The 14,275-nt window shown below is 42.6% G+C and overlaps 1 protein-coding gene across 3 annotated transcripts in view; it reads left to right on the plus strand.

Annotated features, from left to right (window-relative positions):
• Positions 1–14,275, plus strand: part of LOC121029418 (adenylate cyclase type 10-like) — a 52,171-nt gene that overhangs the window by 34,591 nt on the left and 3,305 nt on the right. For all 3 annotated transcript variants that reach the window (XM_040473419.1, XM_040473421.1, XM_040473422.1), the window contains 7 exons: positions 4,620–4,683; positions 5,893–6,112; positions 6,471–6,596; positions 10,120–10,292; positions 11,462–11,618; positions 13,566–13,770; positions 13,860–13,956. In XM_040473419.1, the coding sequence (XP_040329353.1) occupies positions 4,620–4,683; positions 5,893–6,112; positions 6,471–6,596; positions 10,120–10,292; positions 11,462–11,618; positions 13,566–13,770; positions 13,860–13,956 (1,042 nt within the window). The remainder of the gene's footprint in view (positions 1–4,619; positions 4,684–5,892; positions 6,113–6,470; positions 6,597–10,119; positions 10,293–11,461; positions 11,619–13,565; positions 13,771–13,859; positions 13,957–14,275) is intronic.

Genomic DNA, 14,275 nt, shown 5'->3' on the forward strand with positions numbered 1-14,275 from the left:
CTCTCTCTCTCTCTCTCTCTCTCTCTCTCTCTCTCTCTCTCTCTCTTTTCCCCTTTGCTCATTTGTTTCGTTTATTAAATTACACATATGAGGGGCGCCTGGGTGGCGCAGTCGGTTAAGCGTCCGACTTCAGCCAGGTCACGATCTCGCGGTCCGTGAGTTCGAGCCCCGCGTCAGGCTCTGGGCTGATGGCTCGGAGCCTGGAGCCTGTTTCCGATTCTGTGTCTCCCTCTCTCTCTGCCCTCCCCCGTTCATGCTCTGTCTCTCTCTGTCCCAAAAATAAATAAAAAACGTTGAAAAAAAAATTTAAAAATAAATTACACATATGAGAGAAATCATAAACTATGTATCTTTCTCTGACTGACTTATCCCGCTTAGCATAATACTCTCTAACTCCATCCATGTCATGGCAAATGACAAGGTTTCATATTTTTTATGGCTGACTAATATTCCATTGTATACATATACCACATATACATGGGCTGTTTCCATAATTTGGCTGTTATAGAGAATGCTGCTATAAACATCAGGATGTATGTATCCCTTTGAATTATTATTTTTGTACTCTTTGGGTAAATACCTAGTAGTGTGATTGCTGGATCATGGGGTAGTTTTATTTTTAACTTTTTGAGGAACCTCCATACTGTTCTCCACAGTGGCTGCACCAGTTTATATTCCCACCAACAGTGTAAGGGGGTTCCCCCTTCTCCACATCCTCACCAACACCTGTTGTTTCTCGTGTTGTTGATTTTAGCCGTTCTGACAGGTGTGAGGTGATCTCTCATTGTAGTTTTGCTTTGCATTTCCCTGATTGTAAGTGAAGATAATGCAAAGAAATGGAAAGACCTTCCATGCTCATGGCTTGGAAGAACAAATATTGTTAAAATGTCTATACTGCCAAAAGCAATCTACACATTTAGTGCAATCCCTATTAAAATACCAGCAGCATTTTTCACAGAGCTAGAACAAACCATCCTAAAATTTGTATGGAACCACAAAAGATACCGAATGGCCAAAGCAACTTTGAAAAAGAAAAACAAAGCTGGAGGCATTGCAATTCTGGATCTCAAGTTATATTACAAAGCTGTAGTCCTCAAAACTGTTACTGGCACAAAAATAGACACATATATCAATAGAACAGAATAGAAAACTCAGAAATGAACCCACACTTACATGGTCAATTAATCTTCGGCAAAGCAGCAAAGAATATCCATTGGGAAAAAGACCATCTCTTCAACAAATGGTTTTGGAAAAACTGGACAGCAAACATGCAAAAGAATGAAACTGGACTACTTTCTTACACCATACACAAAAATAAATTCAAAATGGGCTAAAGACTCTCTGACCTCAGCTGCAGCAATTTCTTACTCAACACATCTCCAAAGGCAAGGGAATTAAAGGCAAAAATGAACTATTGGGGCCTCATCAAGATAAAAAGCTTCTGCACTGCAACGCAAACAATCAACAAAACTAAAAGGCAACCGATGGAGTGGGAAAAGATATTTGCAAATGACATATCAGATAAAGGGCTAATATCCAAAATCTATAAAGAACTCACCAAATTCCACACCTGAAAAACAATCCAGTGAAGAAATGGGCAGAAGCCATGAATAGACACTTTTCTAAAGAAGACATCCAGATGGCCAACAGGCACATGAAAAGATGCTCAATGTCACTCCTCATCAGGGAAATACAAATCAAAACCACACTGAGATACCATCTCATGCTGATCAGAGTGGCTAAAATGAACAAATCAGTAGACTAAGATGCTGGAGAGGATGTGGAGAAACGGGAACCCTCTTGCACTGTTGGTAGGAATGCAAACTGGTGCAGCTGCTCTGGAAAACAGTGTGGATGTTCCTCAAAAAATTAAAAATAGATCTACCCTATGATCCAACAATAGCACTGCTAGGAATTTACCCAAGATACAGGATACAGGAGTGCTGATGCGTAGGGGCACTTGTACCCCAATGTTTACAGCAGCACTTTCAACAATAGCCAAATTATGGAAAGAGCCTAAATGTCCATCAACTGATGAATGGATAAAGAGGTTGTGGTTTTTACATACAATGGAATAATACTTGGCAATGAGAAAGAATGAAATCTGCCCACTTGTAGCAACGTGGATGGAACTGGAGAGTATTATGCTGAGTGACACAAGTCAGGCAGAGAGACAGATACCATATGTTTTCACTCATATGCAGATGCTGAGAAACTTAACAGAAGACCATGGGGGAGGGGAAGGGGGAAAAAAAGTTACAGAGAGGGAAGGAGGCAAACCATAAAAGACTCTTAAATACGGAGAACAAACAGACGGTTGATGGGGGCGTTGGGGAGAGGGAAAAGTGGGTGATGGGCATTGAGGAAGGCATCTGTTGGGATGAGAACAGGGTGTTGTATGGAAACCAATTTGACAATAAATTACATAAAAAAATAAAAAATAAACACAATGGGTTAAAGACCTAAATGTGAAGACCTGATACCATAAAAATCCTAGAAGAGAACGCAGGCAGTAACCTCTTTGACATCAGCCATAGCATCTTCTTTCTAGATATGTCTCCTGAGGCAAGGGAAACAAAAAATAAACTATTGGGACTACATCAAAATAAAAAACTCCCACACAGTGAAGGAAACAATCAACAAAACTAAAAGGCAACTTACGGAATGGGAAAAGTTATTTGCAAATGGCATTATCTGATAAAGGGTTAGTATCCAAAATATATAAGGAACTTAGAAAACTCAACACCCAAAAAGCAAAAAATCCAATTAAAAAATGGGCAGAAGGCATAAGTAGACATTCCTCCAAAGAAATACAGCTGGCCAACAGACACATGAAAGGATGCTCAACATCGCTGATCATCAAGGAAATGCAAATCGAGTCATGCCTTCTTCCATAATTGAAGACAGCCATCAAGCCCCAACCAGATCTTATCTTTTTCTACTTTGATAGAAGCTGGTGTTGACAGGGGAGAGGGGTAGGGAAGAGATGGTGAATTGTTGGTAGTAAAGGACTAAAATCAGGAGTTAATCTGTTATCCTAATGTCTGTTCTAGCTATACATTCTGATGACTGTGAAGGTACACTGGTGACTTGGAAAAATTGGTCATTGGCTGATGAGCTCTTTGGGCATTTGCACTTTTGTGCTTTCCAAGGACAAAAGAGGAAAGTAACAGTGAATGTCCTGGCCTAGGATTGTGAAGAAATTACTCTATTATTCATATTTCCTATATGACTCTTTCCTTTTGAGAGGTCAGTGTCAGCTTTAGGTTACACAGCCTGGTCCGTCTGTATGAGAGAGGCTCAGGACCTTCCCAGCACAACCAAACCCTGAGGATGCTTCCTACACTCAGGGCCTCTGTGCATGGCTGCGAAGACCAGGTACTGCACAAATCTAGAGGGTGCTAATCGTGCTAGGATGTGATGGTGCCCCTGGAAACTGTGTATTGTGGTAATGCTGCCAAACCCCAGGTTCCTTGGTTTCCTTAGCCTTACTTTACCCTACCTTTCTGACATCATTCAATAATCAGACAACTGGTCCTTTTACTTTACACAAGTCCTCCCTATAACAATTCTCTGAGGTGCCCTTTCAAACCCGCCAGCAGTGCTTCTGAGCCCTAATGGTAATATCTCCACATCAATCCCAGTTTTTGCTCTTAGATCTGTGAGAAAGCAGCTGCAGAGGAAGAGTCAAAATCTGAGGGATAAAGGCTGTTTAAGGCCAGATAGGTAAAGCTAAAAACCCCTACTGTCCACTGAGACTCCAGTGGACTACGGCATCTTGTGCCCTCATGATTTTCCTCACTAGACCTCGCTCTGTGGCCCACTGCCATCTGGTCATAAACTCTATACGCATGTATTCAAGGATTTCTTCTGTTAGAAGTAGCCATCGGGGAGCCTGAGTGGTTCAGTAAGTTAAACGTCTGACTTTGGCTCAGATCTCACAGTTTGTGAGTTCAAGCCCGGCGTCAGGCTCTCCTGTCAGCACGGACCCTGCTTCAGATCCCCTCTACCCCCCTCTCTCTGCCCGTCCCCTGCTCACTTGCTCTCTCTCAAAAATAAATAAATATTTATTATTTTTTTTTTAATATTTTTTTTTTCAACGTTTATTTATTTTGGGGACAGAGAGAGACAGAGCATGAACGGGGGAGGGGCAGAGAGAGAGGGAGACACAGAATCGGAAACAGGCTCCAGGCTCCGAGCCATCAGCCCAGAGCCTGACGCGGGGCTCGAACTCACGGAGCGCGAGATCGTGACCTGGCTGAAGTCGGACGCTTAACCGACTGCGCCACCCAGGCGCCCCGAAAAAAAAAATAAATAAATATTTAAAAAAATAGCAGTAGCCATCAAACCAGATGGACATATTCTTTATTCATCTCTCTAGCAAATAGAATTAGGGACTGGTTTGGGAAGTTTGAGAGGAGTTACTACTTGAAGGATTAAGGAATTTGTAATCTACCATCATATTTTGTGTGTAGGCTGATACTAAACCTTACCATTTGAACAATGGGGGAGGCAATTAGCTCATGAACTAAACTGCAGAGGAGAGGTAGTCAGGAATTCAAAATGTCTCAGTTAATACAAAGATGGATAATTAAAGATGATCTTTTTTTTCCCTGCAGATAGTTTTCAGTTCCAGACAAAAGAATGCAGAAATCAGGAGGCCTTCACAAGTGAACACTGCAGGTAAAGGGAGATGCTGACAGTGGGTGTGGGGGGCCGGGAAGTGAGACACAGGTGACTATTAACCTGGGGCACTCACCTCAACTGCAGACCAGGAAGGCTTCTGACCACCCAGGAGTAGTGAGCCTTGTACTCAGCCCAGAGTTCAAGTTAACAGAATTGGAAAGGCAATTTTTGATTCTTTGTGGGGAAATTATTTCTTAGTGTTTAGAAAAAGCTTCATTTAATAGCTTTCAAATGCATTGTACACATAGCAGATTGTTTTCTCCACCAAAAATTTGCCTTCTCAATTATGTTTGGCTCTGGATGATATTAAAATGAATTTACATTTCCTAATCACGTGCCTCCTGGCATTCTAATGCCTAGCCCATCAATTTTAAATATCCCTTACCTTGAATTCACCAGCCATGCTGGAGTTTTCTGTCCTTTTATCCAACCTGATTTCTTATGGTTTTCAAACAAAAATCTGTATTCTACATGAATCCTTCCCACACTCAACCTGTATATCTTTACTCACACAATCCCCCCTTTCTGAAATACTAAGTGGCTTCCACATTCTCCTACTTATCAGAGTGTTCACCATTCTTCAGAGCCCTCCTCAGTTCCCATATGTCCATCTCAGAGAGATCTAAACTCTTTTGAACTCATGCCTGTGAAAAGTTCACTGCACTAGGAGTCAGAGAAGTGAGCTCTAGTCTTGGTTCCATTCAGTAGCTGTGAGGTCATTCGGAAGGCACTCAAGCTCTCCAAGCCTCAGTTTCCTCATCAGTAAAAGGAAGGTAGTTTTTGCCTGTCTGAAAGGGTCATTGTAGGATAAGATGGTGTTGTGTAAAATAATGTTCAAAAGTGCTATGACAAAGTTCAGATATGCTAATAGACAAATGTATTATTGCTTGTTGCCTTGTGTCATTTTCATGTGTTTATTTCATACGTTGTTAGTTTACTCTTCAACGTGATTGTTTCCCCACTTAGTTTGTGAGGTACTTAGATTGACTTTAGGTTTTTTTTTAAAAAATCCCTAATAGGGCTTTGACATAATAGATCAAGTCCCTGATTTTCAAAAACTCGTGGAGTAATGGAGGGGAAGGCTAAACATAGAATTAATGAGTTATAAAGGAAAGCTTTCTGGAAAAAGTGGTTCGGAGACCTGGGGATGCCCCGAGAAGAGTGGCTGCTTTGCGGCCACTCTCAGTTTATCTTCTCTCCACAAAGAACAGAGGAAGAGTTCCTGGATCAGGTGAACAGGAAGCTGGCTCAGACCAGCCCCGAGAAAGACATGTTGACCACAAAGCCCTGTCACTGTGAGGAAATCCTGAAGTTAGTGCTCTCACCCCTCACCCGGCATTGCCTGGTCATCGGAGAAGCCACATGTGCGTTTTATTACCTGCTGGAGGCCGCCGCTGCCTCCTTGGACCTGTCAGATAATTACATGGTGAGCAAGCTCTGCTCCCTGCCGCTCAGCCGATCCCTTGCACCTGGGGAGTTTGGGTGGGTTTTCTTACTGTCAGAGTGAACTTGGGTGAAAAACGGAGGAAAGTGGAGAGAGAAAGGAGCTGGAAGGGGGTTAGGAGAAAACAGGAAGTGGGAAGGTGCCAGTCCAAGAGTGCCAACTGCTGCCGGCCCTGCCCCTGACTTGCACGTGCCGTCCACTCCCCATAACTCTGAACCCAACCCTGATTCCAATTCGCATCTTGACCTCAGCACAACCTTACTCCAGCCTTCATCCTAATCGCACCACTAGTGTCACCCAAATCCTAATTCTGTTTCTCCATCCCTTGTCTTGTTTGGAGGCCTTCTTTTATTTGAGGAAGGCAAGCAGTCTTCTGGGCCAGCCTTCAGCCTTCTCGTTTTTGAAAAAGCACAAGGTGAAGATCTGTCAATTTGAGGAGGCCACTTTCTGCTGTCTTCGGTCAGAGGTGAGGGCAGGGCGTGTCCCTGAAGTTTGAGTTATTTCTCCTTGAGGGTTCCGCTATTATTTCTTTTTAAAGATCTCTCTGGGTTTTTTTGTATGCAATAACAAGTGTGATAATGTGATAATAGATTTAACAAATTTGAAACCTAGCAATACACAATTTGTAGAAAGTGAAAAGACCTCCATGTTATCCCCAGCATGGTTAATAATGTGGTGCAAATTCCACCAAATATATACACATGGTCATATCATTATTATTTTCTGTTATTTTTTATTTTTTATTATTTTTTTAATGTTTTATTTATTTTTGAGAGAGAGAGACAGCATGAGTGGGGGAGAGACAGGGAGAGGGAGACACAGCATCCAAAATAGGTTCCAGGCTCTGAGCTGTCAGCACAGAGCCTGACACGGGGCTCAAATCCACAAACTGGAAGATCGTGACCTGAGCCGATGTTGGATGCTTAACTGACTGAGCCACCCAGGCAACCCTCTTATTTTTTAAATAGAATCATATCCTACATTCTCTTTCATCTGCAGTTGATTTATATTCTCAACAGTACAGACTGAATGAACATTTTTGCATGTTGGTACATATCCAGTTACAGTTGCCAAGTAATCCATTGTATGCATGTATCGAACTTTATTTAATCAGTCTCTTCTTCATATGCATTTAAGTTGTCTCTAATTTGAGGTTACTATAAACATTGCTACAGTGAATATTCTTGTAAATAGCTCTTTTTTTTCCCTTGTAAGAATGTTTCCTAGAAGAGAAATTTCCAGAGGTAGAAATGCTAAGGTGGAAGATGAATGATTTTACATTTAATAAATATATTGCCAAATTGTCCATCAAAATGACACATTTTCCTCAACTTATGATGGGGTTACATCTCAATAAACCCATGATAAGTTGAAAATATCATTTAGCCAAACCCAATCCATCACAAATTGAAAATGCATTTAATTAATACACCTAACCTACCAAACATTGTAGTTTAGCCTGGCTTACCTTAAACATTACTGGGTGAGAATACTTACATTAGCCTACAGTTGGGCAAAATCATCTAACGCAAAGCCTGTTTTATAATAAAGTGTTGAATATCTCATGTAACTTATTGGGTAGTGTACTGAAAGTGAAAAACAGAAGTGTAAATGCATTGATTGTTCACCCTTATGATCCTGGGGCTGACTGGGAGTGCTCCCACTGCTGCCACCCAGCATACAAGAGTGTCATACCATCATATGTTGCTACCCATAAAAAGATCAAAATTCAAAGTATAGTTTCTTTGAATTCATGTCACTTTCACACCATTGTAAAGTCAAAAAATCAAGTCAAGGGGCGCCTGGGTGGCGCAGTCGGTTAAGCGGCCGACTTCAGCCAGGTCACGATCTCGCGGTCCGTGAGTTCGAGCCCCGCGTCGGGCTCTGGGCTGATGGCTCGGAGCCTGGAGCCTGTTTCCCATTCTGTGTCTCCCTCTCTCTCTGCCCCTCCCCTGTTCATGCTCTGTCTCTCTCTGTCCCAAAAATAAATAAATGTTGAAAAAAAAAATTTAAAATAAAAAAAAAAATCAAGTCAAACCATTGTAAGATGGGAACTGTCTGATTATCAAATCCAATTTTCCCCATTTCTTCACATCCTTACTGACACCAGATGTTATCAGTCTGTTTTAAACTTGCTAATCCGGGGCACCTGGGTGGCTCAGTCGGTTGAGCGTCCGACTTTGGCTCAGGTCATGATCTCATGGTTTGTGAGTTCGAGCCCCGCGTTGGGCTCTGTGCTGACGACTCAGAGCCTGGAGCCCGCTTCAGATTCTGTGTCTCCCCCTCTCTCTGCCCCTCCCCTGCTCATGCTCAGTTTCTATCTCTCAATAATGAATAAACGTTAAAAAAAATTTTTTAACTTGCTAATCCGTAGATGAAAGTTAGATTGTACTTTAATATGTATTTCTTAATAAGGTACATTATTTTTATTGGTTTATCGGTCACTTATTTTTCTGTGAATTGCTTATTCATGCCCTTTGCTCAATGGAGTATATTTAAACTAATTTTAGGACAGTTTGGGGGGGTGGACAAAATTTGGGTTAAAGTGGTCAAAAGGTACAAACTTCAAGTTATAAGACAAATAAGTCCTAGGGATGTAACATACAGCATAGTGACTATAGTTAACAATACTTTATTATGTTTTTGAAAATTGCTAATAGATATTAAAAGTCCTCGTCGAGAAAAAAAATTTATGTTGAATACCTAAAACTAATACATTATATGTTCTATCTCAATAAAAAATCATCATGTTGTACACCTTAAACTTACACAATATTATGGTCAACTACATCTCAATAAATCTAGGGGGGAAAAAAGAACATATATTTGAAAGTACCCCCTCAACCCCATCACTCAGCTACTGTGTCCCCTCCCCAGATTATGTATCTTTATGTACTCTGCCTTGGCACACATAAATGTAAATGGTCTCTTTCCTTTGTTACATACAAATGGGAGCTCTCTATGTCCCATTCTACATCTTACTTAAAGAAATATATATACTTCATAGATCATTCTGTATCATATCAGATTTCCCCAGGGAATGAGATTTGTATAACAAATAGAAACTCTGGGGAAAGCATGCCATAAGACACTTTATTTACAAAGGACATATAGGAGTAAATTTATTTGTTGTGTAAGAATAACTCAGGACAGCTCAGCAACTTTTCTCAGCCTCACTACTATTAAATAACAGAGCAAAAGGTGTTGGCATAATTATCAGTTTATACATAATAGCTTCATAAAACCATGGGGGGTGGTTTCTTAGAGAGCTGAGCTTTAAAATTAAAAAAGAAAACTAAATAAAAACTAATTTCAGTATAAACCTTACCTGACATGTGTAATGCCTGTGGATGCCAAAAAGAATTATTAGAGATTTCCACATTATTTGTGTTTCAATCCAGATGTCTTTGAAGCAATGTTAAATAATTATTTCTTTCCCTTTACAAGAAGAAGTTATTGTGCAGTCTTCCCAAGATTGTTCTGGAATCACCATAGGCTATCTTACCTTCTTGGAGCGTTTAGTCTTAAAATGTGAAGGCTATGATAACCTCAAGGTTCTTCAGTTCCTGCACCCGCCCCCAATACACAGTGGTGGGTACACTATTTAGTAAGACAGAGAAAGAATTTGGTGATATTTCAGATCCATTCAATAGCATCTGAAGCATCTGAGTCTCTACTCAAATGACAGTCCCATCTCAGTCTGGCAGTATCACTTTCTAAATCACAGCCTTCCTCTATTCACTGACAAACATGTGGGACATGAGAAAGGAGTGTGTTTTCTCCACAATCCTGTTTTCTCCTTTCCGCGTGCACAGTCATCCTGGTGCTCCTTAGTGCAGCCAGACCCTGTGGTTCACTCACTCCAGCACCTCAGCAGCCCAAGTACCCAAATGGCCCCAAATGAAGGAGCCAGTGTGTTAAGTCCAGAGCCTCATCCGTAGTACTCTTCCCATGTTTACATTACCATTTCTCATTTTCCCTGTCTCCAGGTATGTTTTAACATGGGACAGATCACCCTAGCCAAAAAATTGGCCAGGCAAGGCCTTCAACTGCTGAAAAGGAGTTTCCCTTGGACCTGGTTTGGTGTTCTTTTACAAACATTCCTGGAAAAATACTGGCGTTCCTGTTCACTCAGCCGATCTCCAGGCAACCCTAGTGAGAAGTGAGGAGCCTGGCCAAGTCATCGCGGTCCCTTTATGATCACAGAGAACTAAACTAGGACCCAACTTGAAGTGTTGCCCATATTGACCTAAGACTCTGCTTTTCAAGCATATAACAGTCCTAGTTTCTCTACCTTACTCTCTGAGCCAATGAAATGTAGCAGAATGAGGACTTTTTTTTTTTTTTTTTTTTTTTTTTTTTGAGAAAGAGAGAGTATGGTTGGGGAGGGACAGAGAAAGAGGGAGAGAGAATCCCAAGCAGGCTCTGCACTGTCAGCGCAGAGCCCAGTGTAAGGTTCAAACTCACAGAACTGTGAGATCGTGACCTGAGCCAAAATCAAGAGTCAGACGCTTAACCAGCTGAGCCATCCAGGTGTCCCAGGACTTCTTTTCTTTTTGAAGCATGGTGTTACGCTGTATTTTTCTTTTTTTTTTTATTTTTATTTTTATTTTTATTTTTTTTAACATTTATTTATTTTTGAGACAGAGAGAGAGCATGAACAGGGGAGGGTCAGAGAAAGAGGGAGACACAGAATCTGAAACAGGCTCCAGGCTCTGAGCCATCAGCACAGAGCCCGACGCAGGGCTCGAACCCACGGACCGCGAGATCATGACCTGAGCCGAAGTTGGCCGCCCAACCGACTGAGCCACCCAGGCGCCCCTACGCTGTATTTTTCAAAGATACATGTTACCCTGTCTCTTTCAAATCAAGATACACATATGTATGTGTGTATACAAACATACACATAGGCATATCTACATATATGTAGCAATTTAATATTATTTCTGTTCTATATAAAAATATTAAATTGCTACCCAGTTATTGAGCTGTAATAATAGGAAATCTATTCAAAATAGCAATTCAAAGAATGAACTTTTTAAAAATACTTCTCTGAATTTTTCCAGTCAGCTTGGACCACCTAACTTGGCTCAGTCAGTAGAACACATGACTGTTAATCACACCCTATGCTGGGTGTGGAGCTTACTTAAAAAAAAAAAAGATGATTTCAAAAGGCTTATGGGGTTAGAAGTAATGGGATCCTGGGAGCATTTCTGAGTTTGAAAGTCTGTAGAAGGTCCCCTGATGAGTAGATTTGGATTTTTGTGGGGAGGGACAGTTGGGCACCGGTGCAGACTGAAGGCACACTAATCACTCTGCACTTCCTCACAGTAAGAAGAAGCTGGCAGTCCTGCAGCAGCAGGTGCGCTGTCTCTCCCTGCTCTGGCAGCTCTACAACCTGGAGACCACGACCAGCAGCCGCAGGTTCGCCGGCCTTGCCACTCTTATGCAGAAGAACTCTGCTGAGGACTTGGCAAGCGGAGCCCCGGTGAGCAAGTCCTTGCTTTACCACTGGACCTCACTCAGAAACCTAAAATGCTAGGGAGAGAGATTCCTGGGTTTAACATGGTTCCACAATAACCCAGAATTAATGGGACATACCAATCACATGCTTGAGCAGCATCTCTCATATTGCAGTTTTTAGGTGGGTTTCCAGGTTTGGCTATCTGTGAGTTCCCTGAACTGAATGTCAGCTTTTGTGCATATGTTCAGAAGTGGTGGGAGGTAGGGAAGGAGTCACAGCTTTCATCAGATTCTCAAAGAAGTCCATGAGCTAAAAAAGGATTAGAATCGCTGACTTAGGAAAAAAGAAGGAAGGGAAACATCTTCCTAATTTTAGTGTCCATCTGTCTGTCTTTTTTTATCCATATGTTCCATAAATATTTGATGAACACCCATTATGTGCCAGGCACTAATCTTGATTCTGGGAAAACAGACAACAGATCAGTGAAATACATAGAATGCTAGGTGGTAATAAACTTGATGGAGAAAAATTAAGGGGAGACAGGGGGCCATGGGGTTCTGGGAGCTGGGGGTGGGGTGCAGTTTTAAACAAGGTGCTAGGGAAAGCCTCACTGGGCAGGTGACATTTGGGCAAATCTCTGAAGAGATGAGAAAGTAAGCCACTTGGCTATGAGGGACAAGAGTGGACAGGCAGAAGGCACAGTGAATGCACAAGGCATGCTCTCTGCGTTTGAGGAACAGTGAGGAGGCCGGTGCGACTAGAGGGGAGGAGACTGAACCAGGAGATGAGTCAGAGAGCCAGGGAGGGGGTTGATGGCAGATGGTGCTGGCCTCTGGGGCAACGGTTGGGGTTTGGACTTTAAAGAAGACAGGAAGCCGGGGGCAGGTTCTGAGAAGAGGAGTGACAGAGTCCACTTATATTTTAATAAGATCGTTCTGTCTGCTGTGTTGAGAATCAACTGAAGGAGGCAAGAGGGAAAGCAGGGAGGCAAGATAGGAGGCTATGGTAAATGATACAGGCAAGAGATAGTTGGCTTGGATGGTGGTGGCAGAGGAAGTGGGGAGGGGTGGTCTTCTGTCCAGAGAGAACCAACAGGATTCACTCTTGGATCAGTTCTGGGATGGGAGAGAGAAAAGAGTCCAGGATAATCCCAAGATTGGTTGGACTTCTAGCGGGATAGAAGTGCTCTTAACTGGGATTGGGCACTGTGAAGAAGGAGCAGATGGGGGGGGGGGGGGGAAGACTGGAACCAGGTTTTAGACATGTTTAATTTGAGATACCTATTAGACATATAGATGGAGATGTTAAGTAGGCAATTAAATATATGAATGTGGGGTATATTTGAGAGGTCTGGGCTGGGAAATAGAAATTCATGGCTCATCAGTGTGTAAATGGTACTAAAAGCCATGAAACTAGGTAATTTTTCTCCATTGCATTTATTATCACCTAACATTCTGTATATTTCACTGATCTATTGTCTGTTTTCCTGGAATCAAGATTAGTGCCTGGCACATAACGGGTGTTCCAATGTTAGGAGTTCAGGGTCATAAGCAGAAACTGGCAAAAGAAACTGAGCAGTTTCAAAGAGAATCTCATGTCCTCAAAAACCTAGCGAAGACGGTGTTTTAAGAAGAGAGTCATCAATGATGTCAAATGTGCACATACTTATACTAGACATCTAGGCAGCAGTTCTGAAGAGTGCTAAGGAGCAAGCATCAGAAGTCTTCATTAGAGAAAACACAGAAGTACAGTTTGGCCAGTGTTTTGAAGGGGAAGTCTGGGCTCAGAAAACAAAAAGAGGGGCAGTAGAGAAAGTGGTTTGTTTGAAAATCAGGTGGTGGGAATGATCGGCAGGTCCCAAGCAAGTGAGCAGCAAGGCACCACAGAGGGCTCTTCCAGGAAAGGGACAAGGTGGAGGTGTGGCATGAATGCACAGTCAGAATATTTTGGCCCGTGTTTGTTTACCTGCAGGTTGTCTCTACCTATGTGGCCCTGTCCCAATTCTCCCAGAATATGGGTGACAGGGACAGATGGCTGCACTGTGAGCAGGTGGCCATTCAGAAGAGCAGCCTATGTTGGTTCTCCAAGGAGGGACTGTTGGCCACGGCCCAGCTCATGCAGGCCTTGGCCTATACCAAGCTCTGCCTCGGCCATCTCGACTTCTCCATCAAGCTGGGTAATGGGGCTTAGGGCTGGCGGTCCTAGGGCTTTTAGAGAGGCCAGGTTCACAGCTAGACCTCACACGATGCTCTTTAACCTCCTTAGGTTTTCAAGCTCGTGAGATATGCAGACACCTCAAGAAACCAGCTCTGGAGACTCTGGTTCTGTCAGTTCTCTTCAGATCTGCATTTCTGAAGAAAAAGTATTAAGATCATTTTCTGCCATTTGTATTTGTTGCCTAAGAGGGGAGGGTATCTGAAATGGAGAGGGAGATGCTGTTCCATTCTTACAGCCAGGCTGTCTCTTCTCTAGTCATTCCAGGAAGCATTGTCTTAAGTGTGGGGTTCGGGAATGGAAAGGCAGAGTCTGAGCTGCAACATATTCTTCTCTTCTCCTTTCCTGTCCTCTCCTCTCCTCTCCTCTCCTCTCCTCTCCTCTCCTCTCCTCTCCTCTCTCCTCTCCTCTCCTCCTCTCCCCTCCCCTCCCCTCCCCTCCCCTCCTCTCCCCTCCCCTCCCCTCCC

This window comes from Herpailurus yagouaroundi, unplaced genomic scaffold, assembly GCF_014898765.1.
Source record: "Herpailurus yagouaroundi ecotype Mexico unplaced genomic scaffold, PumYag 139, whole genome shotgun sequence".
In the NCBI taxonomy this organism is placed as follows: domain Eukaryota; kingdom Metazoa; phylum Chordata; class Mammalia; order Carnivora; family Felidae; genus Herpailurus; species Herpailurus yagouaroundi.